Raw genomic sequence first — 26,009 nt, 5'->3', positions numbered from 1 at the left:
CTGGGACAGCCTGGTGGAGGTGACATCTGAGCCCCACCTGACTTAGAGGACATCAGCTATGGATGATCCGGGTTTCCATACGCAACAGTGATTCTCAAGCCAGGTGACTGCACCGCCCTAAACCTCCCTCCACTTTTGGCAATGTCTGGGGATTTTTGGTTGCCACCACTGGGGATTGGGAGTTTGTTCTAGTATCATCTAGTGGGTATAGGCTAGGAACACCGTCCAGTATCCTACAGACAGGACACCCTAAGGCCCCCAAATTAGCTGGTCCAAAAGATAAAGAGAGAAGAGCAAAGGCAAGGGTCCTGCAAGAGTCAGAAAAGAGCTTGCTGTGTTCAGAAAACTCAAAATCCAATGTGGATGAGTAAGGACGATGAAGAATGAGGTAGACTGGGCTAGACTATGGAGCACTTTTCAGGCTACGGTGAGGAATTTGGAATTATCCTCAAAGCAGTGGAAAACCCTTCAACAGTTTTAAACAGAAGGGGAAGGTAACCCATATGAAACGCTTTGTATATATAAGCGCTTAATAAATACTGTCTATTATTAATACTGTTATCATCATTGTGTCTTCCCTACTCTGCTCCAGACCCAGCCCATGCCTCAGCGCAGCCGCAGTGACTCCTCCTGGCCAGCAGAGGGCGCCAGCCGACACTTGGCTACCGGCCGCCTGGGGCGGGCCTCCTCTTGCCGTCCCCTTCCTCGTCTTTTCCCCTCAGGAGAAGTCGGGAAGGTGGCGGCGGCGGCGGCGGTTGTCCCGGCCGCGCCGGTTGGTGTCTCCCGTCAGCCCGCGTACCGCAGCGCCCGCGCCGCGTCGAGCCCAGTAGAGCCGAGCCGCTGCGGCCGGGTCCGGCGCGGGCGGCGCGCGCTGACGGAGGGCGGCGGCCGCGGCCAGGGAGGCCCGTGGGACCGCGGGCCCCCGGCGCAGCGCCGCCCGACTCCCGGCCCTGCCGGCCTCCTCCCTTGGCGCCGCGGCCATGGCGGCCAGCGCGAAGCGGAAGCAGGAGGAGAAGCACCTGAAGATGCTGCGGGACATGACCGGCCTCCCGCACAACCGAAAGTGCTTCGACTGCGACCAGCGTGGCCCCACCTACGTGAACATGACGGTCGGCTCCTTCGTGTGTACCTCCTGCTCCGGCAGCCTGTGAGTGCGGGGCGACCGGGCTGGTGTCGGGCCCTTCCCGGGAGGTGGGGGAGCGGGCGGCGAGACCAGGACCCTGCCGGGGCCGGGGAAACGCTGGGCGGCGTGGGTGGCTGTCGGAGGCGGCCGTTGGGCGCCGGCCGGCGGGCGCGGCGTGGGAGGCTGCTGGCTGGATGCGCTGGGTCGGAGCAGCCGGGCTGGGGATGCGCTTTCGGTTTCGCCGGGTGAGGGTTTACGTTCTGGGCTGCCTTCGTGGGTAGGACGTGGGCGGGGTTGGGGTCCAGGAGGGGGCGGCCGGGGCGAGCCTCCCTAGTGTCTGCCTAGCCTGCGGCCGCCGCCCTTGCTCTCCAGCTCCCCGGGGCGCCGGGCTGTGGCGGGGGGGAAGACGCTAGGAGGCCGGGGAGGTCCATGCGGGTCCTTTGTGTGCCCCGCCTCTCAGCGGCCCGGGCGCGGCGGTGCGGAGCGAGGCACCTGCTGGGCGCCTGTGCGGGGGGTCGGGGAGAAGCTGGGGTGGGAGGGAGGAGGGACGCCTGCCTCGCCGGTGCCTTTTTTCCTGGGTCGAGAGTACCTAGGTAACTGGGAGAAAGCAGGCACTTAGGAATAGTAGCAGGATGAAAGCATCTTGGTGGCAGATGTGAATCACCAGGGAAAAGTTCGAAAGGATTAATTGCGGGAGAGGGAGGCAGAGGAGCAGATTTGAAGCTGTGGGATTTTAGTTTTATGGTCCAAAGAGAGTGTTGAGGAGTTTGGGGAAAGTTTTAATGGCAATGAAGTACCGACTAGGAGCTATGTGGTTCTAAATATGATGGAGTTGTTTGTGAAACTTATCTGTATCTCGTTATCAATACCCGAGTGCCTTGGCTGTACACAGAAATGAGGAGAGCTAGCAAGTCAGCATGATTTCAGAAAGACACTACCTTCCTGAGTTACTGGGATGATTTGTGTTTGTTGTTCTTTGCTTCATTAAGCTTTATTTGATAAAGATTTTTATTGCCGTGTGATTTCATATGGAAAATGTGCAGGTGGTTTTGGAATTGATAAAATGCTTTTATATTATTATCTTGTATTTAAAGTTACTAACAACGTAGCGGTTACTAAGTATTCTTAAAACCTTTGCTTGTGAGATTAATACTGAGACAAAGCACATAATACTTTATGTGGGAAAATTGCTTTCTTAAAACTTAGAAAATACAGAACATGTCTAGTAATGTACTATTTGCTTTTTAAAGTTGGGCAAAGAGGCATTATTAGTGTTACATGAGTTACTTCTTCAGCAGACTTTTTTTTTGGTGCCTATTAGGTTGTGTAAAGGCCCTGGGGTGTGCTAATAAAGATAGCGAAGTCTTGTTCTCTTGGTTCTTACAGTCTAGTGGGAATGCAAAGTAAGAAAAATGTCATGGGCAAGTACTATGCTGAACTTTAAAATTGTTTGATATGAAAGTCCTCACGGTTACTTTTAGGCTGTGTAACCAGGGAAACACTCTGAGAAGTTGCCAGTTAATGATATTCTTGAATTACTACAGAATCACAGAGCTAGGTGATATCAGGTAGGTAGCCTGGTTCATGCATTTCATTTACAGAAAAAGGAGTAAAGCTGGAAAGTTGTTACTTACGTTGGACAATATTGGTTCCAAAATGAAGCCAATAGAACAATTGTAATTGTATTTGATTTTTATTACATGGTTAAGATGTATGTCCTGCTTTTACTAAACACAGGTCCTTTAATTCGTGTGAAGTATTCGGTTTGAAAAAAATCCATATATTTACACTTCCGGATTTCTGACATTTCTGTGTAGTCCTTGTAAGTACAGCAGCAAATATGTAATATCAAGGAAATATTTTCAAATTTCTTCCTAGATAACACATTTCGGAAACATTCTTATGTAAAAGGGTGTCTCAGCATAATGACAATTATTTATCTTAATGGAATTTAATCTGTGGCAGATAGGACTTCATTTCCCTGTTGAGTCATTCCACAAATATTTATTGCCCACTTGTCCTGTGTCATAAGTTACTTGGATCTTAACTGTTCTGTGGAGCGTGCCTTTTAAGTATGTAAACATAGAGTTACAATATATTCTAGTATTTCCTCTCTGTGAATGAGATAGTCATGAAATATGTAAATGATGTAGCTTCTCTGGGAATTGATAACCTGAGCAAAGACCTTTAAGGACAAATTCTGCTTTATGTAGTTGAAAGATCAAGTACTTATGAGCTAGGTACACATAACTTTGAATCCTGACTCCAAGTATTAGTTATGCAGTATTGAGAATGCCACTCAATCTATTTGAGCTTGAGTTTTCTCATATATGAAACAGTGAGGATAAGATTTCCCTTGTAGGTTTTGGATGTAGATTTGTTTTCAGTATTAAAAATAATGTATGTTAAACATCTCACGTATTGCCTGATATATAGCAAGTGCCCCATAGACGAGAAGCGTCAAGGGAGAGGACGTCCTATTCCATGAGTAAGGGAACAATACTGTATATGAAAGATATTAAATAAGAAGTATCCTAATAAAAATCTGTCACTTTGGATTTTATGGTTGTAACTCAAAACCGGAATCAAATTGGTTGAAAAATATGAAGGGTTTATTGATTGATTTTAAAGTAAAACTATCCAGTGGCTTAATAATATTGCCTAGATTTTCCTCATTCAAGTATGGTTGTCCCCAGCTCCTGGGTGTACTGCCTTAATTATGTCGTTGGTCCAATACTTTCAAAAGTTCTGCATTTCCCTCTAATTGGGTTAGCTTAGATCATGCCACAACTGGACACATGTTCTACCCTGACTTCATTGTCACAAGGATCCCCAAACAGAGTTCCCAAATCTGAAATCTAGAATTCCTGGGATGTAGGGAATGAAGACTGGAGTGGCAACCATCAGATGTCTACTGCAGAACGTTGGAGGGACAATAGCTTCTGAAGATTTTTTTCTTTGACAAGCAATAGTGCAGGAAAATAATTTAGGAAGAATAATATAACTCGGGTTTAATAATTATGTGTTTGCTGTTTAGATGACATGGTATAATTGAAAGTATGAATTTGAAGTCAGATTTTGACAGTGCTTCGTGGCTTAGGTCTAGGTATTAAACTAGGCCACTACATGCAGCTTGGCCCAGATCCACCCTCTTAGCCTCAGTTTCTTTATTTGTGATAAGAAGATAACATGTAGCTCAGGGTTGTTAAGAGGATTCAATGATACACATACTTACTGTATTTACTTATTGAGCACATACTGTATTTGAGGATAGGGCTAAGCACTGGAGTTACAAATATTGAAATAAGGCATGCTAGCTGCCATTCCTTGATTTACCTGGAAAATATGATACGTAGCAAATAGTATCCACCATCATGAATTCTGAATGTTAGGATAGTGACATACCTTCTATCGTTTATACTAATACTTTTTTAAAAAATAAATTGAACTAGCATCTTGTTAATGTTACTAGAGTTGGAGCTAATCTGTCCTGTTTCTTGTTTTCCAGATGACTGTCGTATATGCTTGAATGATGTTCATTTAGAGTATATAACTGAATTTAGATTGTGAAACTTTAAAATGAACTTCAGAGTTAGATGCAGTTAAACTATTTGTTACTGAGGCAGAATGATGAAGGCATCCTGATTGGTTTGTCACTATCTTTTATTTTTTTATTTTTATTTTATTTTACTTTATTTTATTTTTGAGATGCAGTCTCGCTCTGTAGCCCAGGCTGGAGTGCAGTGGCTGGATCTCAGCTCGCTGCAAGCTCCGCCTCCTGGGTTCACACCATTCTCCTGCCTCAGCCTCCCCAGTAGCTGGGACTACAGGTGCCCGCCACCTCACCCTGCTAGTTTTTTGTGTTTTTTAGTAGAGACGGGGTTTCACCGTGTTAGCCAGGATGGTCTCGATCTCCTGACCTCGTGATCCGCCCGCCTCAGCCTCCCAAAGTGCTGAAATTACAGGCTTGAGCCACTGCGCCCGGCCAGTATCTTTTATTATCTTTCTGATTGTATTTATGGAAATCCCTAAAATTATCAATGGACACTTCAAACATTTAGAGTATAGCCAACGGTAAAATTGGCTTTTATGTTAAAGAACTTCTAGTTGATTTAAAGACTAGTTTTAGATTAAATTATTTGTTTTATAGATACTATAAATATTAGTGTAATTGATATGTAGTATAAAAGATTGTCCTGTCCTTAAAAAGTGATCCATACATTTTTCAGTGAGGGTTTAGATAAAATAATAACATTTGAGAAAGGGGTTACTGCTCTTAATACCATCTATTTTATGTAGACAGTGCATTTAAGCTTGAAATTTCACAGGTAATAAATGTAGCTGGATAGTAACTTATATTCCATTGAGTCTGTGTACATTTTGACTCTTGAGATGAATATTACAAAAATTTTAATTTTTTTTAGATGACAGATGAAAGGAGGTATTTAATGTTTTTATACAATTAGTACATTAGGATGGATTGCAAATCAGATGCTCTTTTGGAGCTCTGTATAATATTCAGGACCTTATGAGGTCACAGTGAGCAGGGATTTATATTCTTAATTCCTTTTTTACTTTTTTTGGATACTCTGATATGGCCACATTCAGTTAAGTATTTATAGTAAGTGGCCAAAATATTTTACACATTTTCTTTGTATTTTTTTGAGATGGAGTCTGCGATCTCGGCTCACTGCAACCTCTGCCTCCCGGGTTCGAGCCATTCTCCTGCCTCAGCCTCCCTAGTAGCTGGGATTACAGGCACCCATCACCATGCCTGGCTAGTTTTTGTATTTTTAGTAGAGACAGGGTTTCACCATGTTGACCTGGCTGGTCTTGAACTCCTGACCTCAGTTGATCCGCTGCCTTGGCCTCTCAAAGTGCTGGTGGAATTACAGGCATGAGCCACCTCGCCTGGTCTACATACTTTTTCGTTTGTGAAGGACAGATTTTTTATTTTAAGCAAATATTTATTAAGTGCCAGATACTAGCCCATGTGCTGGAGATACAACAGTGAAAATATTTATTGAAAAAAATAAAAACCATCGAGTGCTAGCTGTGTGACAGACATTCTAGTAACAGTGATATGAGGAAGGTACTGTTATCCCCGCTCAACTTTAAGATGTAAAATTAGTGCACACTCTCAGTGTTTCGCTATTGCAACCTGCTGGAAGTTGGGATCTGGAACTGATGCTGATTCCACCACCGAAGAATGTATGGTTACCACGGTTACCATAAATTGTTGTGAATTCTATATTTTGGGTATTTAAATGGTAGACTTTACTTCATTGTGTTTTAAATGGCAGAATAGACTTACTTCTTTTTTTTTTTTTTGAGATGGAGTTTCGCTCATTGCCCAGGCTGGAGTGCAGTGGCGTGATCTCAGCTCACTGCAACCTCTGCATCCCAGGTTCAAGCAACTCTCCTGCCTCAGCCTCCCAAGCAGCTGGGATTACAGGCATGCACCACCATGCCTGGCTAAATTTTTTTGTATTAAAAATTTAGGGATGGGGTTTCACCAGCTGGTCTTGAACTTCTGGACCTCAGGTGATCCACCTCCCTCGACCTCCCAAAGTGCTGGGTTTACAAGCATGAGCCACCATGCCTAGCCCAGAATAGGTATTTTATGATGTATCATAAATGTTTGTTTATGGCTGTGTCATGCTTTTTATTATTTTTAAGGAACTTCTTAGCTCCAAAATATGTGTTCTTATCTTTGAGTTTTATTGAGAAAATACTGTTGTGTATTCTGAATTCAATGGGAAAGATGGTGCCATTCCAGCAGCAATTCTTTTGAATTTGGCATGTCCATACTACCATGTGCTGTAATTCTCGTGCTTTTTTTTATATTTGAATTCTAATTAGAGCCCCTCATTCTGTGCAATCAGGATTGCTAGTGGATAAGTTTATCAAAAAATTCAGTTAAAGTAACCAATCAGTAAAAAAAAAAAAAAAAAAAGAAAAAAAATACATACATGCACACATACATATGTGTATCTATTATATATACATATGTAATATATATTTAGCAAGCATAGGTTTTTTTATTTTTTTGGATTTGTTGTTATTTTGAGACAGGGTCTCTGTCGGTCAGGCTGGAGTGCAGTAACATTATCATGGTTCACTGCAGCCCTGACCTCCCGGGCTTAGGTGATCCTCCGACCTCAGCTTCCCAGGTACCTGAGACTACAGGTGTGTGCTACCATGCCCAGCTGATTTTTGTAGAGATGGGGTTTCGCCATGTTGTCCAGGCTGGTCTCCAACTCCTGGCTCAAGCAATCCTCCCACCTTAGTCTTCCAAATTGTGGGGATTATAAGCGTGAGTTATCATGCCCTGCCTCAAGCTTAGGTTTTTAAATTTTAACATACAACTCTTCATTTCCTGGCACATAAGACTTTGAATATGGGTCCACTGGTTAGATTCTTTGTCCACTAATATAATTTATGTCCACTTATATATAATTTATGTCCAATTATATATTATTGCCCACTAATATGCTATTTATGATTTTTAGCATTTTAATGTACTTATAAAACAGTTTGAATGCTGAATTCTTCTAGATTTTTATGATTTTTCTCTCAGTCTTTTACAGTTCTTTTCCGTGGTCAAATAACAGCTTATCCTAGTGACTTGTTTTAGTCTCTGAAAATACTTAGTTTACATGGAAATAATTCTTCTCACTTCTGCCATTGTTTTACGTGACATTCACTTAAACTATATACTTACCAAGTATCATACCAACTATATTACCAAGTACTATACCAGACAAATTTTGATAAGCGTAAAACTCACTCACTCCTGAGAGAGGAGCAGGAGAGAGTGGCCTTTTAGCCATGAACGTTCATTGTGCAGTAGGCATTAACTTTAGGTTTTTCAGAGGGAAGGAGGAACATAGATTTAACCAGCAAATTGGATAAGAAGGACTCTTCTTTATGGTGCTGTGGGGTACCTTTTATTACTGGGAAAAGTCCAGCGTTCAGGGTGTGGTGGCATCATTTGACCATAACCGCATATAAAGGTATCATTGCCTTGTTAAGCCTTTTTCTGTTCCTTATTCATTCATCCATCGTTTTTGGCATGTGATTTTTAAACACTGGCTTTTAGTTTCAAAGTGGGTAAAATACAGTTTAGATTAAATTTATATTAAATATTATAATATTAGTGCATTGTAAATGAAAAGAATTAAGACTTTGTTTTAAAAGAACTTGGTGACCTCTGGATCTCAATTTGAAAATTATTGTCTCTTTAGAAACCTCTGTATCTGTTCCAGTAGCATTCTTTGGAAAACAGGCAGATCTCCTTATTTGATATTTTCCTTCTTTTCTATGCAGCATACATGATGTTCACATTTGTGAGAAACTCCCATGGAAATATTCAGGACTAGGTGTTATTACCCTCCTCATTTTTTCCCCCACTCCGTAATGTGTTTTCTAATTCAAATCAAAGTGATGATTGTCTAGGGAAATACAACTTGGATACCTTTAATGTATGTAAAAAACGGTTTTAAATCATTTATAACTTTGAGTACTTAGATTAATAGCATGTTCCTTGTGACATCTTTTACAACCTTACACATGAGAACCATTGCTAAAGACACCTGATTGCACATTAGAATAAAATTCATGAACTATACAGTGGGGACAGGAAACTTATTTGAATTATCTGAAATGCAGAGAATTAATTTTTGTTTGAGTTAGAACATACTTTGCTCAAAGACTTCTGACTAAGATAGCAATCTTTTTGATTGACACCATACATGTTTTGTAGAGGTCATAATTATACCTTGCTTTTATTCTGGTTGCTTATTTTAAGAGGAATGTTAACAAACTGGAGCATGCTCCAAGGAATCTGATCAAGATGGTGAGGAAGTTTGAAACTATGTATTAGAGGAACATTTGCAGGAACCAAAAATGCTACTAGCTTAAAGAAGAAAATATTAGGAGCTGTACACATGATCACTGTCGTTGGGTAATCTAAGGCATTGGGAGAGGTAATAGATTTGTTTTTATGACTCTAGGGGGAGATGCAACACCAGCGTTTGTAAGTTATGGAGAAACAGTATATGTTTAGAAAAGGAAAGAGGAATTTTCCTTGTAATTGTCAGATTCCAAAAATTCTTGTCTTTCCGTATTTCTTATTTTATTTTATTTTATTTTTGAGACGGAGACTCACTCCATCTCCCAGGCTGGAGTGCAGTGGCGCCATCTCAGCTCACTGCAACCTTCATCTCTCAGGTTCAAGTGATTCTCCTGCCTCAGCCTCCCTGGTGGCTGGGATTACAGGCATGGGCTGTAATGAACTTCCTTCATTATGATCAGACGCATCAGCTACCTTTTTTTTTATTTTTATTTTTTCACCGTTTCTGGGTACTTTTGTAATCTTCTGCTCTGGAAATGCTGCTGTCTAGGCCTGCTGTGCGCCTCTCATACCGGAACTTTTCTTCTGTCTTCATTCTGGAAATTCCTTTCACCTGTAACCTATGTTAAATGCTCTCTTTCCAGGACCCCCACATTTCCATTAGCCTCCTGATGAAAGGTGAATGAGAGGTCATTTTTGAAAGGCACAAAGCTGAAAATGTTTTATTTTGCTCTCATTTTAAAAATTACTTTGTCTACATTCACAAAGGTGAAAATACTTTACCCTTGAAACTTTTAATATATTGCTTAGTTGTCTTCAGACCTTCAGTGTTACTGTTGAGAAGTCTGATGCTGTTCTTATTACTGAGTCTTTCTGACCCACTTTTTTTCTTCCCTCTTTGGGAGATAAGAGATCTTCTTTTCTTCCTGCTGTTCAGAACCTCATATTGAAGTATTTTGGTGTAGGTCTTTTGTGCAGTGTTTTAGGCTTTTTTTTTTTTTTTTTTTGGACTCTGTTTGGAAACTCACGCTTTTTATAGTTGAGACATATTTTCTCCAGTCTTCTTTTTTGGGGAATATAAAAGCCTGTGATGCCACTGTTCTGGGAGCCAAGTTGAGGGAGGTGACTGTTATTCTGTATGTACGATCTTAGATAATCCTCCAGCTTTTAACATGGTGCCTAACAAGAATCTTCAGCAGTGTCTGAGTTTGAAGTCTCTGTGGTATAACATCTTTAATTTAAAACTTTGCTTCAGACTTCTGCCTAGGGCTGGTGGGAGTATGCTTTTGGCTGTTGAGGAGCTGGAGAGTCTAATGATTTCTGACCCTACTTTAAGCTTCACCTGTATCCAGTTCCTTCAGTAAATCTTCATAGGTCCTGTGGCTATGAAGTTTCCAGTTGGCTTCTCCCACCTTTGCAGAAGCTTTTGTTTTGGCTTTCTCCATAAAGTCAGTTACTGCTGGTATTTTGTTTTTAAATCTTCCAAATTTTGTTTAGAGAACTGTCGTGTGCTCTTGGGCTCCTCTCTTGTTCTCTGACTCTCTGTCTAGTTATTTTAATTTTTGTGGGCACATAGTAGGTGTATGTATGAGGTACACAAGATGTTCTGATGTAGGCATTCAGTGTGAGATAAACACATCATGGTAACCCTCTGTCTCTTGTGGGTTAATACCTTCTTATTCCTTTACTGTCATTTCATTGGGGGTTTGGAGATGTGAAGACATTGAGATTTTGTCCGCTACTCTTAACTAGAATGCCTTAATTAGGTTTAAATCATAACTTGAGTATTATTTTTTAGATGCTTCCTCTAAGTGTTACAAGGACCTTATGGTGTAGTATTTGTGGCTTTCCCAGAAACTCGGAATAACAATTAGGATTTATATCACACTTATTATTGTATGGAAAGCTCAATATATTCAGTTTTTTAATATTGGACTCTGGATAGGTGAATATTTTGGACTAGCCAACCTATACGATGTCTTGGCATCAATAGTTTGTAGATTTGATAACCTGCTAAAGGCACCTTCCATCTGTTCTAGATTTTAAATGTATAATTTTATACTATGAAACATATATAATATTTTTAGTAAATAACTAGGATGGGCTAGATCTAAATGTCAACTTTATTGCTTTCTGCCAATATTATTAGCAACTACATAAACTTCCACAGGTTATTAAAAATATTTTAACCAGCTTCTACCCCAGCAGGGTAAAAACAATGAATAAAACTAACTAAATAAGCTTTCCTACTTACTCATCCAGCACAGATTGTTATTTGAATTGAACAAATGGCTATTTGCAAGATGGTTTGAGGCCTAGTTAAGTGCACCGTACTGATGGACATATGGAATGAGTCACACCATCTGGTTACAGTCGTACCTGGGTGGTGGTCATTAAAACTAAATCTCCTGGGGATCTGCAAATGGCTTAATTATACTACAAAGATGTATTGGGCTGCTCCAGTGGGCTACTTTGAACTTCTTGAAACCAATTAACTTGGAAACATGTTTTCAAGATATGAAAACTGCAGTTATTAAGTCAGTCTTTTTTTTTTTTTGCACAAAACTGAAGACTTAAAATGTGTATTTGAGGATCTGGAATGGGTGATACTTCAGTATTGGCCCTATAAAAGTAATGTGGTTTACTTACCCAACACTTTGATCCAATAGTTATGACTAATATCATTACAGAAAGGTGTTTTATAAACACTGAATTCACCCTGCGGCTAGAAGAACTTTGGCAAAGAAGGGAGGTGACACCAGGTTCCAGGAATACATCTTAAAAATACTTGTTTTGATTCACTACAGGATTTTATTCACTTAAATGATCAAATTTAGTAGGTGAAGATAGTCTGCTAATGATATATTTATTTTAATTAGTCTAAAAATTGTGGTTACTATAGATAGTAACATGAAATCAGGACTACAGTTTTTTTTATTTCTTAACATATATTATCATTTTTTGATGCACAGTTCCGTGAATCTTAACATATGTATAGATTCATATAGCCACTACTAAAATTAGAACATGCAAGTTTTCCATCACCCCAAAAAACTTTCAGCCCTTGTTTTTACTGTACTCCTGGCGATTACTGATCTGTTCTCCAACACTGCAGGTTTGTCTTTCCAAGAATGTTGTGTAAATGGACTCATAACTTTTCTAGATTGCCTTTTTTCACTCAGCATAATATCTTTAAGATTAATCCAAGTTTGTTGTTGTTTATCTTAATAGTTTGTTCCTCCTTGTTGCTAAGTAGTATTCCATTGCTTGTTTGAGGAGTTTCTAGTTTTTGATATATATAAATGGAAATGCTGTAAATGTTTATGCACAGGTTTTTGGGCGAACATAAGTTTTCATTTCACTTGGGTAAATATCAAGGGCTAGGTTGTATGGCACATGCATGTTTAATTTTATTAAAAATTGACTTTTTTTGGCATTGTTTTGATTTTCCCTTTTACTTGTGGAATTCCATTTTCTTTTATAGTCACAATTGAAATTGTACTATTGATATTAACATTCCAGAGTTAATCAGTATTTTAGTCTTCTATTAATACAAGGTCTTTAAAAATACAAAGTAGTTTCATTTAAGTGGGGTTTTTTTGTTTTTTGAGATGGAGTTTTACTCTGTGGCCCAGGCACAGTGGCATGATCTCGGCTTACTGCAACCTCCACCTCCCAGGTTCAAGTGATTCTCCTGCCTCAGACTCCTGAGTAGCTGGGATTGAGGATTGCCACCACACCAGCTAAGTTTTGTATTTTTAGTAGAGATGGGGTTTTAACCATGTTGGCCAGGCTGTCGCGAACTCCTGACCACAGGTGATCCACCTGCCTGCTGGGATTACAGGCGTGAGCCACCGTGCCTGGCTCATTTAAGTGTTATTGTTGGTAAACATATTATTTGTCCCTTTTTTCCTTCTGTAAATTGGATGTTACCGTAATAAGATATTTGTTTAGATTTGCCAGTTACAGTTTTCTTTGCTTACCCTTTTGCATCTCTAGACTTTCTTGGGTCATTTTTCTTCTTACAGTATATACAGTGTAAGCTTCTTTAACGAAGATCTCTTAGTTTTGTTTTGTTTTTGAGATGGAGTCTCACTCTGTTAGCCAGGCTGGAGTGCAGTGGCATGATCTTGGCTCACTGTAACCTCTGTCTCCTGGATTCAAGCGATCTTCCTGCCTCAGCCTCCCCAATAGCTGGGATTATAAGTGTGCACCACCATGCCCAGTTAATTTTTGTATTTTTTCGTTGTCGTTGTTAATTGAGATGGGATTTCACCATGTTGGCCAGGCTGGTCTCAAACTCCTGAACTCAAGTGATCTGCCCACCTCGGCCTCCTGAAGTGCTGGGATTACACACATAAGCCACCGTGCCTGGCCTAGTGGTTTTTTTTTTGTTTGTTTGTTTGTTTGTTTTATCTGAAGATATTGTTATTTTGATCTTATACTTCAAATACAGCTTTGCTGGATTCACAAGTTATTTTTTCTTACCACTTGAAGATAATATTCCGTGGTCTTCTCCTTTCCATTGAGAAGTCTACTGCTAGCCAAATTTTGTTCCCTATATTTTCTTTCCAGTTGCTTTTAAGATCTTCTCTGTCTTTGAAGTTTCACTGAATTGTTCCTTTTTTTTTTTTTTGAGACGGAGTCTTGCTCTGTCGCCCAGGCTAGAGTGCAATGGCGTGATCTTGGCTCACTGCAACCTTCGCCTGCCAGGTTCAAGTGATTCTCCCTGCCTCAGCCTCCTGAGTAGCTAGGATTACAGGTACCTGTAATCAGGTATCACGCCCAGCTAATTTTTTTTTTTTTTTTTTTTTTCCAGTAGAGATGGGGTTTCACTAGGTTGGCCAGGCTGATCTGGAACTCCTGACCTCAGGTGATCCACCTGCCTTGGCCTCCCAGAGTACTGGGATTACAGGTGTGAGCCATTGCACCCAGCCCGAATTGTTTTCAAATTGGATTTTATTTATCTATATTTTGATGGGCTTTTTATATCTGTAGATGCATGACTTTTATTGGATCTGAAAAATCTCAGTCATTATCACTTCAGTGTTACCTTCCAGTTCATTAATTGTCTCTTTAGGTATGTCTAGTCTGCTTTCTTATTTGGTGAATTTTTAATTTCCACATTTATAGTTTTTCATTTCTGAAAATTCTGATTTTTAAATTTGCCTCGTTCTGACAATTACATATTTCCTGTTCATTTTTACTCCATCTTTCATTTATTTTAATGTTCCCTATATACTATATTTTGCAACTGGTAATTCTGATAACTAAAGTCGTGGAGGGAGGTGCTGTTAATCTTTTGCATTTACTGACTCAAGCACATTGGTTTGTTTCATTTTTGTGTGATAATTTTTATTGCAGCCTCATATTGTATTGAACTTAATATTTGGAAATCTTGATAGCTTAAATTGAAAATGCATTCCTTTAGAGAGAATTTGCATGTTCATGGGATCCTAGGATCCTGTGTAACCTGAAGGTATTTTATTTTCCATCCAGGGTCTTAGGTTTAACTTCACAGAGATATCTGAGGTTGAGCTCTCTCATCTCGCCTTGGCTATTGTTGGCACTTGCCTTCTGAGCAACATTGCATCTTGTGCATAATGTGGGGCACATTTCTGGTTTCAGCTTAATTTTTAATTTTGTGTCTTTCTTTTCTGTGGGGTGGGGGATCCTTAGAGATTTCCCTTTCTAAAAAGTTCAATAGTATGTTAATAGTCGTAGGGTTTTTGGGAGGTAATTTATGGACTATCATATTGTAGTAGAGGAGGCTTTTCATTTTGCCGTACTGTTGGAAGTAGAAATTAATGAGATTAAATATGTAACAGTGCCAGTCTAGATACTGTATATATATTAATTTCCTACTACCTTATTAAGTTACATTTTGCCGACCAGTTCATATAAGAGTGCTTAATATGGTATAGTTTATTCTTGGTTATTTGTTGTGGACACTTTCCTTAGTCTGTTTTCTAATTTAAATCTTAATATATTTTCTATATGAATTTTAAACATGTATGTTTACTTTGTTGCTTATTGTTTCAGAGAGAGAAATATTTATTCTGGTTTCTGTTACTCTGAAAAGAAAGTTATGCAAGATGATTGAACCTTGGTAGAGTTTATATCTTAATAGAGAGCCAAAGAAATTCCATTAATTTCTTTTGCTTGGTAATTTACGTATTTATTACATTTAGAGCAGTGGTTCTCAACTGAAGGGGTTTTACCCCGTGGGGGATATTTGGCAATGTCTGGAAACAGTTTTGATTGTCAGTATCTGATGAAGGGTGCTACTGACATTTAGTGAGTAGAACTAGGAATGCAGGTGCTGCTCAACATCCTACAATGCATAGGACACCCCTCCACAATAAAGAATTATCCAACCCAAAATGTCAATAATGCCAAAGTTAAGAAGCCTTGATTTAGAGAAATGAAGATAAGGTGTTGATGTTGGTGGGTATCATAGGATATGCGAGGAAAGGTTTTCCAGGTTTTAGAACAATTGGAAGAAAGTCTTAGATTGGAAAACCTAGATTGGAAAACCGTTCCCTCCTTCTCTTAATTGCTTTTTCTAATTCTTCAGCATAGACGTTCACATTCATAAAGCCAAGACTAAAAATCTAAATTTTTTGAATACTGCTACTAGTCAATTGGACTTTCCATTATTTCTCACCCCTTTTTTCCTACTGCAGAATAAGTAGTATTTATTATAGAAAATTTGGAGAGAATAGAAAATTATGAATAGAGAAAAATTGATTCGATCTCATCACATGTACAAGAACTGTTAACATTTTGGAGTATTTGGTTTGTCTTTTTTTTTTGCTGATTTAAAAAAATTAGTTCTGAGAATACTATATAATTTTTATCTTAAAAAGTTAAAGCACAATTGTAAGTGCATAATGTCATACTTTTTAAAATTGTCACTTATTTAACCATTTCCTTTTTGGTGTGAAATGTTTCTGATGTTTTCCTATTATGAATAATGTTTGGTGAACATCTTGTACATAGGTGGTCAGCTGTATATCCAATTCTTTTTTTAGAATTGATTCCCAAAAGTGGCATAGCTGGGTCAAATGGGAATAATGAGGTTCTTAATAAAAGTTGGTGAGTTTATCCCACTATCAGTGTTTGAGACTACTCATTTTTTGGCGTAGGGGTGGGTAGGGTGGGGTGTGGGTGGTGTGGGGGCGAGACTACTCATTTTTGTTGCAGCTCATCACTCCGAGATTAAGACATTGATGGAATCAGTCTTCAGCTTTTTTTCAGACTCTTATATAAACATATAAAATCCATGTACAAAGCTTTTGAAGGCTAAAAAAATGAAAAATCTGTGTACAGCCTTGCATTGAGAATATAGTTAATATCCCTGAATAAATGGAATATAAAAGAGCAATTAGAGAAAGCAACATGAACGCATAAAATTTCCTCTTGGTTACTCAATTTATGTAATAAGTGTAGCCTTGTAAAATTGTCTGCCGTTTTGTAAATTGAATACTATTGTGAGTGTACTGAGAAAGTTCATTTGAGTAAATCCTGTAACGGGTAACAAATCCTGTAACAGATTTCACTTGGAAAAAATGTCCTTTCCTCATTTGGTTGTGAGTACATTCTGGTTGTACTTGTTTCATAAGTTTAAAATTTTGTTCACTTATTTAGTTAATATGAATACCTTCTTTGCGCATTAGTAGACCTTGTGATATGGTGGGGCCTGGGATATATTTACACACTGTACTGCATTTGTGAGATTACATATGTGTGATGTAACTTAAAGATTTAGGGTTAGCTTTATGAATTGTTGTTTCCTCATTGAACAATTTGAGAAGTATACAGGTATAGTTGTTCGCTCCAAAATTTCCAAAACATACATCCTTTTAATAGTGTTTGATATTTCGTCATCAGAAAGTTACTCCTTTGCCTTTTCCATTTTTAAAAAGGAAATATTGCCAGTAGGTAGAAAGGTAAAGGCTTGTCTGAAACAACGAGGAGATATTACAGAATAAGGAGAGACAAAGTTGCAAGGTAAGAAGGGAGTAAGAGGCATTTGAGAGAACAATAATATGTTAATTCCTTTTTAAATTGTTTTGGGGCAAGGTAGAATGTAAGTATTATATCATAAATGATTAAATCTCCCTGAAAGGGGTGAATTAAGTGTTGTTCTCATGGAGGATGAGTTGGAATCAAAGTGTTGTGCCCTAAGTAATAATGACTTTTCTAAATTTTCACTTTTGAAAATTAATTAATTAATTAATTTGTTTGTTTGTTTGAGATGGAGTCTCGCTATGTTGCCCAGGCTGGAGTGCAGTGGCGCAATCTCGGCTCACTGCAACCTCTACCTCCCGGGTTCAGGCGATTCTCCTGCCTCAGCCTTGGGAGTAGCTGGAACTACAGGTGTGTGACACCACACCCAGATAATTTTTGTAGTTTTTAGTAGAGACAGGGTTTCATCATGTTGGCCAGGTGGGTCTCGAACTCTTGACCTCGAGTGATCCTCCCACCTTGGCCTCCCAAAGTACTGGGATTACAAGCATGAGCCACCACTCCTGGCCACTTTTAGAAATTTGGAACTAGTCTTTAGAGCCTTATTTTGTGATTGCAAGCTGTAAAGGTACTTGCAAGTTACTACTGAGGTTGTTTCTTCAGAATCAAGTTTGAGAGTTTTTTTTTTTTTTTTTTTTTTTTTTTGAGACCGGTTCTCAGTCTGCTGCCCAGGATGGAATGCAGTGGTGCGATCTCGGCTCACTGCAACCTCCGCCTCCCGGGTTCAAGCGATTCTCCTGCCTCAGCCTCCTGTGTAGTTGGCAAGCGCCACCACGCCCACCTAATGTTTGTATTCTTAGTAGAGATAGTCTTGTGTAGCTGGCAAGTGCCACCACACCGCCTAATTTTTGTATTTTTAGTAGAGATGGAGTTTCACCATGTTGGTCAGGCTGGTCTCGAACTTCTAACCTCAAGTGATACGCCCATCTTGGCCTCCCAAAGTGCTGAGATTACAGGTGTGAGCCACCGTGCCTGGCCAAGTTTGAGAGTTTACCAGAATAAAATTTCGGTTACTTAGTTCTTCTTGTTCAGTCATTATTTCCCTATTTTATGACAACAGAAGGAAAAAATTAGTATAAAATTTAAACAAAGCAAAACAAAACAATAGCCAAACCCAGGTTAACTTTTCCTTACCTTGAAATTCGAAACAAATGAAGTGTAACTGGTCTTCATTCAGATCATGATCTGAAAGATGACATTTATCTGTGACAAGAGGGAGAAAAAGAAGCAGTCAGTTGAGGAGCTTTTCCTTTGTGTTTTGACAAAAATACTGTTTTTATTAGTTTTTAAATTTTATTATTAGTTTTTGAGACAATCTTGCTCTGTCATGCAGGCTGGAGTGCAGTGGCGCGATCTTGGCTCACTGCAACCTCTGCCTTCTGGGTTCAAGCAATTTTCATGTCTCAGCCTCCCGAGTAGCTGAAATTACAGGTGCATGCCACCACTCTCCTGCTTATTTTTGTATTTTTAATAGAGACAGGGTTTTGCCATGCTGGCCAGGCTGGTCTTGAACTCCTGACCTCAAGTGAGCTCCTCGTCTCAGCCTCCCAAAGTGCTGGAGTTACAGACGTGAGCCACAGCACCCGGCCCCAAAATACGGTGAATTTTTAGAATGTTACGCACTATATTTAATTATTCAAAATGTTCTCAAATATTTTTTAAACACTTTTGGTACATTTATTATTTTACGTCATTGTTAAATATCCTATTTAATTAGTGTGAATGATTACAAATTGACAAATTCTTTAAAAATATTACTACAGTAATTGCTGTAGAACCGAGCATTCAAATGAGACATTTGTCAGAGAGCATGACCCCAAAGTAGTTTTATGGAACTTTGCATAGGTTACTTGTTGCTTTGCATAGATTATTTGGCCATTATTCTTGTGGGTGGACCTGCCCACAAGATAGTTGGACATGTAAATAATTATTAAATCTGTTCCACTCAGTTTTTCATGTGCGTGTTCAAACATCAAGATAAAGTCCTTTTAAGGCCATCCATACAGAAAAGGCTTCAGGGTTGTAAAGGACCTTAAAAATTGTTTAATCATGCATCCAGCAATTTTTTGAATCTCTTCCATGTGTCCTTGCGGTTTCCTCTTGTACACTCACTGCCTTCTGAGGTGACTGAAAATGTTCTTTATTATAAATTCTTACTTGAATTGATGGCAAGATAGGACTTTACTAATTGGCTTATTACCTCAATTCATGACATTACTTTTAATATAGTTTTCTAAATTAGTCTTAAACTTATTTAAAGGTAACAACTGTTTGATAAGGATATTTGTATGGCTCCGGTCTTATATCATTGTTTCTTAGGAGATGTGAAATATTTAAAGAATTAAAATTCTTTACCATAGCGCTCTTCACATGTATAGCCTTTTCATCAGAGACACACTAAAGCACTATTTGCAGTTCCTAGAAACTCGTGTGTCACAGTTACTTTGTGTTTTTAACTAGGTAGTTACTTGAATTTATTGTTAGGTCTATTATTTAATGAGTCTAACCAAACTTGAACATCTGTTATGAAGTTTAATAGTTTAAAATAATTTAAAAATACTTTGAGTTTATGGAATGAAAACACTGTTTCAAGTTTATATGTTGGTTAAAAATGTTTTGAATCACTAGATGTGTCATTTTAAACATGTGGTATGTACTAGTAAATTTTGTGATATATTTTATCTTTCAGACGAGGATTAAATCCACCACACAGGGTGAAATCTATCTCCATGACAACATTCACACAACAGGAGATTGAATTCTTACAAAAACATGGAAATGAAGTAAGTGTTTTTTTTTTTTTTTTTTTTTTTTCAATTTTCAACTTTTTTGTTGGCAGTCATTTTAATAAGATTTAATAAGTTATTTAAAATGTTGAATTTCGCAGTCTAAAAAAGTTATTTTTGGATTTTATATTTAGATATTTTAAAATGTACTCAATTAATAATGTATTTGGAATTGTTCACTACATAAACACTTTACCGTACATCTGAGGTTGACATGTGTGTATTTAAAAGTCATCAGTCTTGAATATAAAAGGTGTTTCGGAGGACACCCATTATTGCAGTTACTGTTAGTCTTTGCTTTAAAAGTCAAAAAAGAGGAAGAGAGTTCATTTTGTGATGTTATGTTAAACTTGTTAGGGGTTGAAGTCCTCTATTTTTCCTAAATTTTTAACTTTGGATGTGTATGTGATGTGTAATGTTTAGCAAGTGTTCAGTAGCGAGGAGGTTAGTAGTTCTCAGTGGCAGCCTAGTGTCCTCGGGAGTCAGATGGTATATTTGGATGGAAGCTTTTTTTCTTCTTGCCTTTAATGGGCTTCCAGTAATTCCATTCTGTTTGCTTGTTTGCTTTTAGCTCTATGTTTTGCTATTAGTAAAAGGTTTTAAATTTTTCTAATATTTTTAAAATTAATAAAATTAAAGAGAGTGGGCATTTTTTTATAATCCTGGGGTAAGGATGAACCAGTTAACCCAAGTTGATTAATAATAGCTATTATTATTTGACAGAAAAGTCTCATTTTCTAGAAAGGATAAGTAGTACTTTAGTGGTACTCTTCTGGTTGCATCTTTGATATCCTTAATAAACATAAGTTAAATATTAAGATTTGATTAGTTTTAATCTTCTGTTTGACCCTTAGAAAATATATGCAAGCGTTTTACACTCTGCCTTTCTAATATTTTGAAAGTAATATCTTAAAATTGTTTGCCTGCTTGTGATGTCCATGTGCTTTTGGTTCTAAAATAGTGAGGAAATATAAATTCACAGCTATGAAATATTTTTAAATACATGATTTAAAGAAGAGAGCACATTTTGAAGTCTCCAAATTTTGCCAATGACAAATTATTTTGAGTATTCAGATTCCAGACTAATGTGACTATATTATAAGAACATGTAAAGTTGGATGAAAGGGTAGGAGGCTTTTAATGACAGTAAGCATAGAATAATATATATGGGCCGGGTGCGGTGGCTCAAGCCTGTAATCCCAGCACTTTGGGAGGCCGAGACGGGCGGATCACGAGGTCAGGAGATGAGACCATCCTGGCTAACATGGTGAAACCCCGTCTCTACTAAAAAATACAAAAAACAAAACAAAACAAAACAAAAAAACTAATTGAGTGAGGTGGCGGGCGCCTGTAGTCTCAGCTACTCGGAAGGCTGAGGCAGGAGAATGGCGTAAACCCGGGAGGCGGAGCTTGCAGTGAGCTGAGATCCAGCCACTGCACTCCAGCCTGGGCGACAGAGCGAGACTCCATCTCAAAAAAAAAAAAAAAGAAGAAGAATATATGTGTTGATTAAAATACAATTTGAACTGTTTGTGTAAAGTTTACAAGTGGGATTAACAGTGCACACTTGAAGTTACTTTCTTAGGATGTTGGCTTCGTGTGCAAAATTTTGGAAATTAGAATGGAATCAGAAATAAATATTATTCTATCTTTAGATTAAAAATATGACAGTAGGTAAAACCAGAGTAACAAAACTGTGATAACAGCAGTCCATTTAACAACATGTGAGATACAATTAGGTGGAGACTGGTCCAAAAAAATACCAAGATTGAAGGCGTATACATTTTTTTAAATGTGGTGGGAACATTGATCTACTCTCTTAACAAATTTTTAGGTGTGCAATATGTATGGTTAATTACAGGCATAGTATTGTATAGCAGATCTCTAGAAATTAATCATTTAACTTTATACCAGTTGAATTACAGCTCCTTCATTTTATCTTCTGCCCCTGGTGCCCCTGATTGTACTCTCTGCTTCTCTGGGTTTGACTATTTTAGATACTTCGTATAAATTGAATTATACAATATTTGTCCTTCTGTGATTGGATATTTCACTTCGTGTAATATCCTCAAGATTCATCCTTATTGTCATGTATGGCAGGATTTCTGAAGGAATATTTTTTAACGCTGTAGCGTTAAGGTAAATTTAGAGTATATAAAAATTAGTTGATTTTGAGGAACTCACTGTATCAAAAAGTAGAAGCAAAATGTAAATGTTAGAAGTGACTGAAATGTATTCATGAATCTTAAGTCCTACAAAGAGGTATGCAAGTTGGTAGACCACTCAAAGTACTTAACCATGACGATCACTGTCACTATGCTGGGTATTATGGATGTGGTTATAGATGTGTTACACTGGCTTAGTGGACAAAGGGCTCACAGTTGGTGCAACAGATACATAACAGATAATTGCAACATGGTGTTAGATAAATAATGATAAGAATAAGAAGTATCAGCAGTAGTATGAAAAAGGGACTCAGTATTTTGGTGGGAAGGAGAGGATTGGGAAGACCCCACAGAACAGGTAACACATTTATTGGGTTTTGAGGGTAACTAGAACCTAAGCTGGTAGTGAAAGTCACTGAAGATGGAGCAAACAGTAGAAAAAAAAAGAAGGGAAACTTGCAATAGGTTGCTAGGAAATATACTAACCTTGTAAATGCTTGTTAAGAAAGACACACATATCTTCTCATAGTGTACCAAAGAACATCTTAGAACCAAAATAATGGACAGGTGTGTTTGGTTCTTTGCAGTATTAACAGTATCTTAAAATTTTGAGAGGTGTGTAGAGGGTGAAGATACGAAGTGTGGGACAGTTGGTACAGCTTTATAACCAAATATTTATGGATTTCAAGTGCAAGTATTTTATTATCAGTTCATCTTTTTTAAACCTTTAAATCATAAGTATCACTTGCATAGGGAATAGTACCAGAACGTGAGTTTACATTTCAAAATAAGTTGCCATGTTTCTCTTGTCACCTTTTAATAGTTTGGAAAGGACCGTATTCAGTCACATTAAGTTTTGGATTAAAAAGGCTCTATCATACATCTTGTGCGTGAATGAGTTCATGCCTGAAGATGAGTATTTCCAAAATTAAAAGATCAGAAAGTTTATTGGCTTCGGGAGCAGCCTTGGATCTTTGATCCCTACCAGGGAGTTTTAGTGTGCTGGAGGGCATGTTTGGTTGTTGTCACTATTGGAGGATGTTGCTGGCTTAAGCAGGCAAGCACCATGAATGGTGAATGACTTGTAATGTGTTGAACAGAATAAACCTGCGTGCCATATGCTATGAATGTTCCTCCAGACATTTATATGTGGGAAACATCTGTGTATGGTCTTCTGCATATATAATTTAATTCTGTTTTAATACTTGCATTATAGTTAAACATCCTATTGCCAAAGAAAGTCGTGCTCCAAGCCCAGAATCAGAGTGAGGTGGGCTACCAAGTTACAGGGCAAAGGGCATGCATACAATCGCACAACTGATGGCAATACTAATTATATTTTAGTCATCAATAAAGTATATCTGTATTGGTCTGTATTAGTAGCTGTGGTAAGCAAATAATGTTATTACTGTTTATAGATATGCATAGAGACCATACTTTTTACAGAGTGTATCATTAGTTTCTACAGATGTGGTTTACAAATTTCTTGACTATTACTTTAGTGTTTATAGACTTCTACAGTGTGTTTGGTGGAGCAGATATGTACATTGTTAAGTTACAGAACATAATATGCCAGATGCTAGTAAAATATTTTGCATTGGAGCACTTTGTATTTATTTGCTGAAGTAATTTTTGTCATTTTTTCAGAACCAAAATATTTCACAAAAAGTTTCCATGTATTTCTTTTGTAATGCTTTCTTTTGTATCAAACTTTAAAAACAAAATAAAACAAAAAACCTGTAGTGATCTTGGCACTGTAGCTCCCCTATAATCCCAGCACTTTGGGAAGTGGAGGTGAGAGGATTCCTTGAGACCAGGAATTTGAGACCAACCTGGGCAACAAAGCGAGATCCCATCTCTACAAAAATTCAAAAATTAGCCAAGCATGGTGATATGTATCTGTAGTCCCAGGTACCCAGGAGGCTGTGGTGGGAGCATTGCTTGAGCCCTGGAGTTCAAGGCTTCAGTGAGTCATGATCATATGACTGACTGCACATCAGCCTGGGTGACCAAGAGAGATACTGTCTCAAAAAAAAAGAAATTCTGTAGTGATTTTCTGTATATCCTCATTTGTGATGTCATGGGCAAATCATGGTTTTCCAGTTAAAGGAAGGTGGATTAACTTCTGATATAAAGTTAATGGAAGGTGGACTGGTGAACGCTGCTACGGATAGATAATTCAATAGAAAAGAAAATGTAGAAATAATTTTATTTTGAAATATGTATAGTTTATGTTTTCTAGTAGTAAGTTAACCTTCCTAATTATGTTTGAAGACTAAAAGTAAAAACATTACTACTGGCCAAGTGTGGTGGCTCATGCTTGTAATCCCAGCAGTTTGAGAGGCTGAGGCGAACCAATCAGTTGAGGCCAGGAGTTCAAGACCAGCCTGGCCAACATGACAAAACTCTGTCTCTACTAAAAATATGTGTGTATTTGAAAAAAAAAAATAGCCAGCCTTGGTGGTGTGCACCTGTAATCCCAGGTACTTGGGAGGCTGAGGTGGGAGAATCACTTGAACCTGGGAGGTGGAGGTTACAGTGAGATTGTGCCACTGCACTCCATCCTGGGCAACAGAGCGAGACTGTCTCTAAAAAAGAAAAAGCATTGATGCTCCACAGGCATGGTCTATGTGTAGGAGTAAAATCACGCATTGCATGCCAGTATTTGATTATCTTTTACTAGATTAAAAACAAAACCAAATGATTGCTTTGAAAACCCATGCAATAACGTACACTTTTCCCGTTAACGTTCATGATTGATTCATTTTTGAAGCGGAAATTTACTAATAAATTACCTGCTGTGGGAGAATGGCGTGAACCCGGGAGGCGGAGCTTGCAGTGAGCCAAGATCGTGCCACTGCACTCCAGCCTGGGCGACAGAGTGAGACTCCGTCTCAAAAAAGTAAAATAAAATAAAAATAAATAACTAAATTGCCTGCTGTGTGCCAGGAACTGCCCTTAGGTCCTAGGGATACAAAAACTGAGATGATTACTGCCCTCCCCTTGCAGTTTTTTAGGGCCGAGACATAATAAAAGTACAGTGGTCTTGTGCTGAAAGCTCAGATTTGGACTATGCAGGTTATGAACCTTGGGCAAGAAGCTTCTGAGCCTTACTTTCTATTATTAGTAAATAGAATACCTGTGTATAAAAATGCTAGGATTTTTAAAATTAGGCCAGCTTGTGAAAATTCCCAGCATATTTCTTTTCAGATAGTATTTATTTATTGAACCTGAATCTAAAGTGGTAGAAGTTATAAGAAGAATTATCAATTTTCATTTTCATTCTTGGTTTGGATGGTTTCTTTAGGGGAATTTGTCAGTTTTCATAGCATACTGTCATGTCATTTACATTAATATTTGGGTTATGTGTTTAAACTCTTGGAGCATTTTAACTTCAATTTTCTGCTGAGTTTTATAATAATGAAAATTGATAGTTATTTTAGTAACAATATGTTGTCATTGTAGAGTGGCAGAGTTAAGTTACATACTCAGTAATTCGGGATTTACAATTATTCTGTTGCTCACATCTGGGGTTGGCAAACTGTTTCTAATGGCCAGATAGTAAATATTGTAGGCTTTGTGGGCCACCTGTATTCTCTGTTGCATAACTTTGTTTGAAATCCACTTCTCCTCCCTAACACACACACAATTCTTTAGTGTAAAAACCATCTTTAGATTAAGGCAATATAAAAACAAGCCAGTGATGACCCAATTTGGTCTGCACATTGAAGATCTGTTGATTGAAGATGTATAGAACTCTTATTTTTCAGCTTGCAATGTAAATCTTTTTATGACCTGGCTTCTTAACCTTATTGCCAGCAGAAATGTTTTAACTACAATGATCTTTGTTTTGTTTCCCATATGTGCTATCTGTATTCTAATTTTTTACCATTTTACCAATGCTGGCTTTTATTTTTGCTTGACTTTTCTCTTCTAATCCTATCAGTCTTTCAGGAGTTTTTATCCCTCAGATTCTAACACCCCCATAAGTATTTTAAACTGTTTAAAAAATAGCATGCACTAAAAGATTTACAAAAAAAAAAATTTTT

General features: G+C 38.2%; 1 protein-coding gene across 6 annotated transcripts in view; it reads left to right on the top strand.

Annotated features, from left to right (window-relative positions):
* Nucleotides 1-695: 695 nt before the first annotated feature.
* The window catches only part of AGFG1 (ArfGAP with FG repeats 1), an 81,215-nt gene continuing 55,901 nt past the window's right edge, over nt 696-26,009 (top strand). For 5 of the 6 annotated variants that reach the window (XM_010375613.2, XM_010375612.2, XM_010375611.2 and 2 more), the window contains exons 1-2: nt 721-1,147; nt 19,699-19,792. In XM_010375613.2, coding sequence (XP_010373915.2) covers nt 981-1,147; nt 19,699-19,792 — 261 coding nt within the window. In that variant the 5' untranslated portion in view covers nt 721-980. Of the gene's footprint in view, nt 1,148-19,698; nt 19,793-26,009 lie in introns of all 6 variants that reach the window. The other variant, XM_010375608.2, reaches the window with a different exon arrangement.

This window comes from Rhinopithecus roxellana, chromosome 14 (assembly GCF_007565055.1).
Source record: "Rhinopithecus roxellana isolate Shanxi Qingling chromosome 14, ASM756505v1, whole genome shotgun sequence".
Lineage (NCBI taxonomy): Eukaryota > Metazoa > Chordata > Mammalia > Primates > Cercopithecidae > Rhinopithecus > Rhinopithecus roxellana.
Note: the sequence above shows the minus strand (reverse complement) of the source record. Positions and strands in the feature narration are given on the sequence as shown.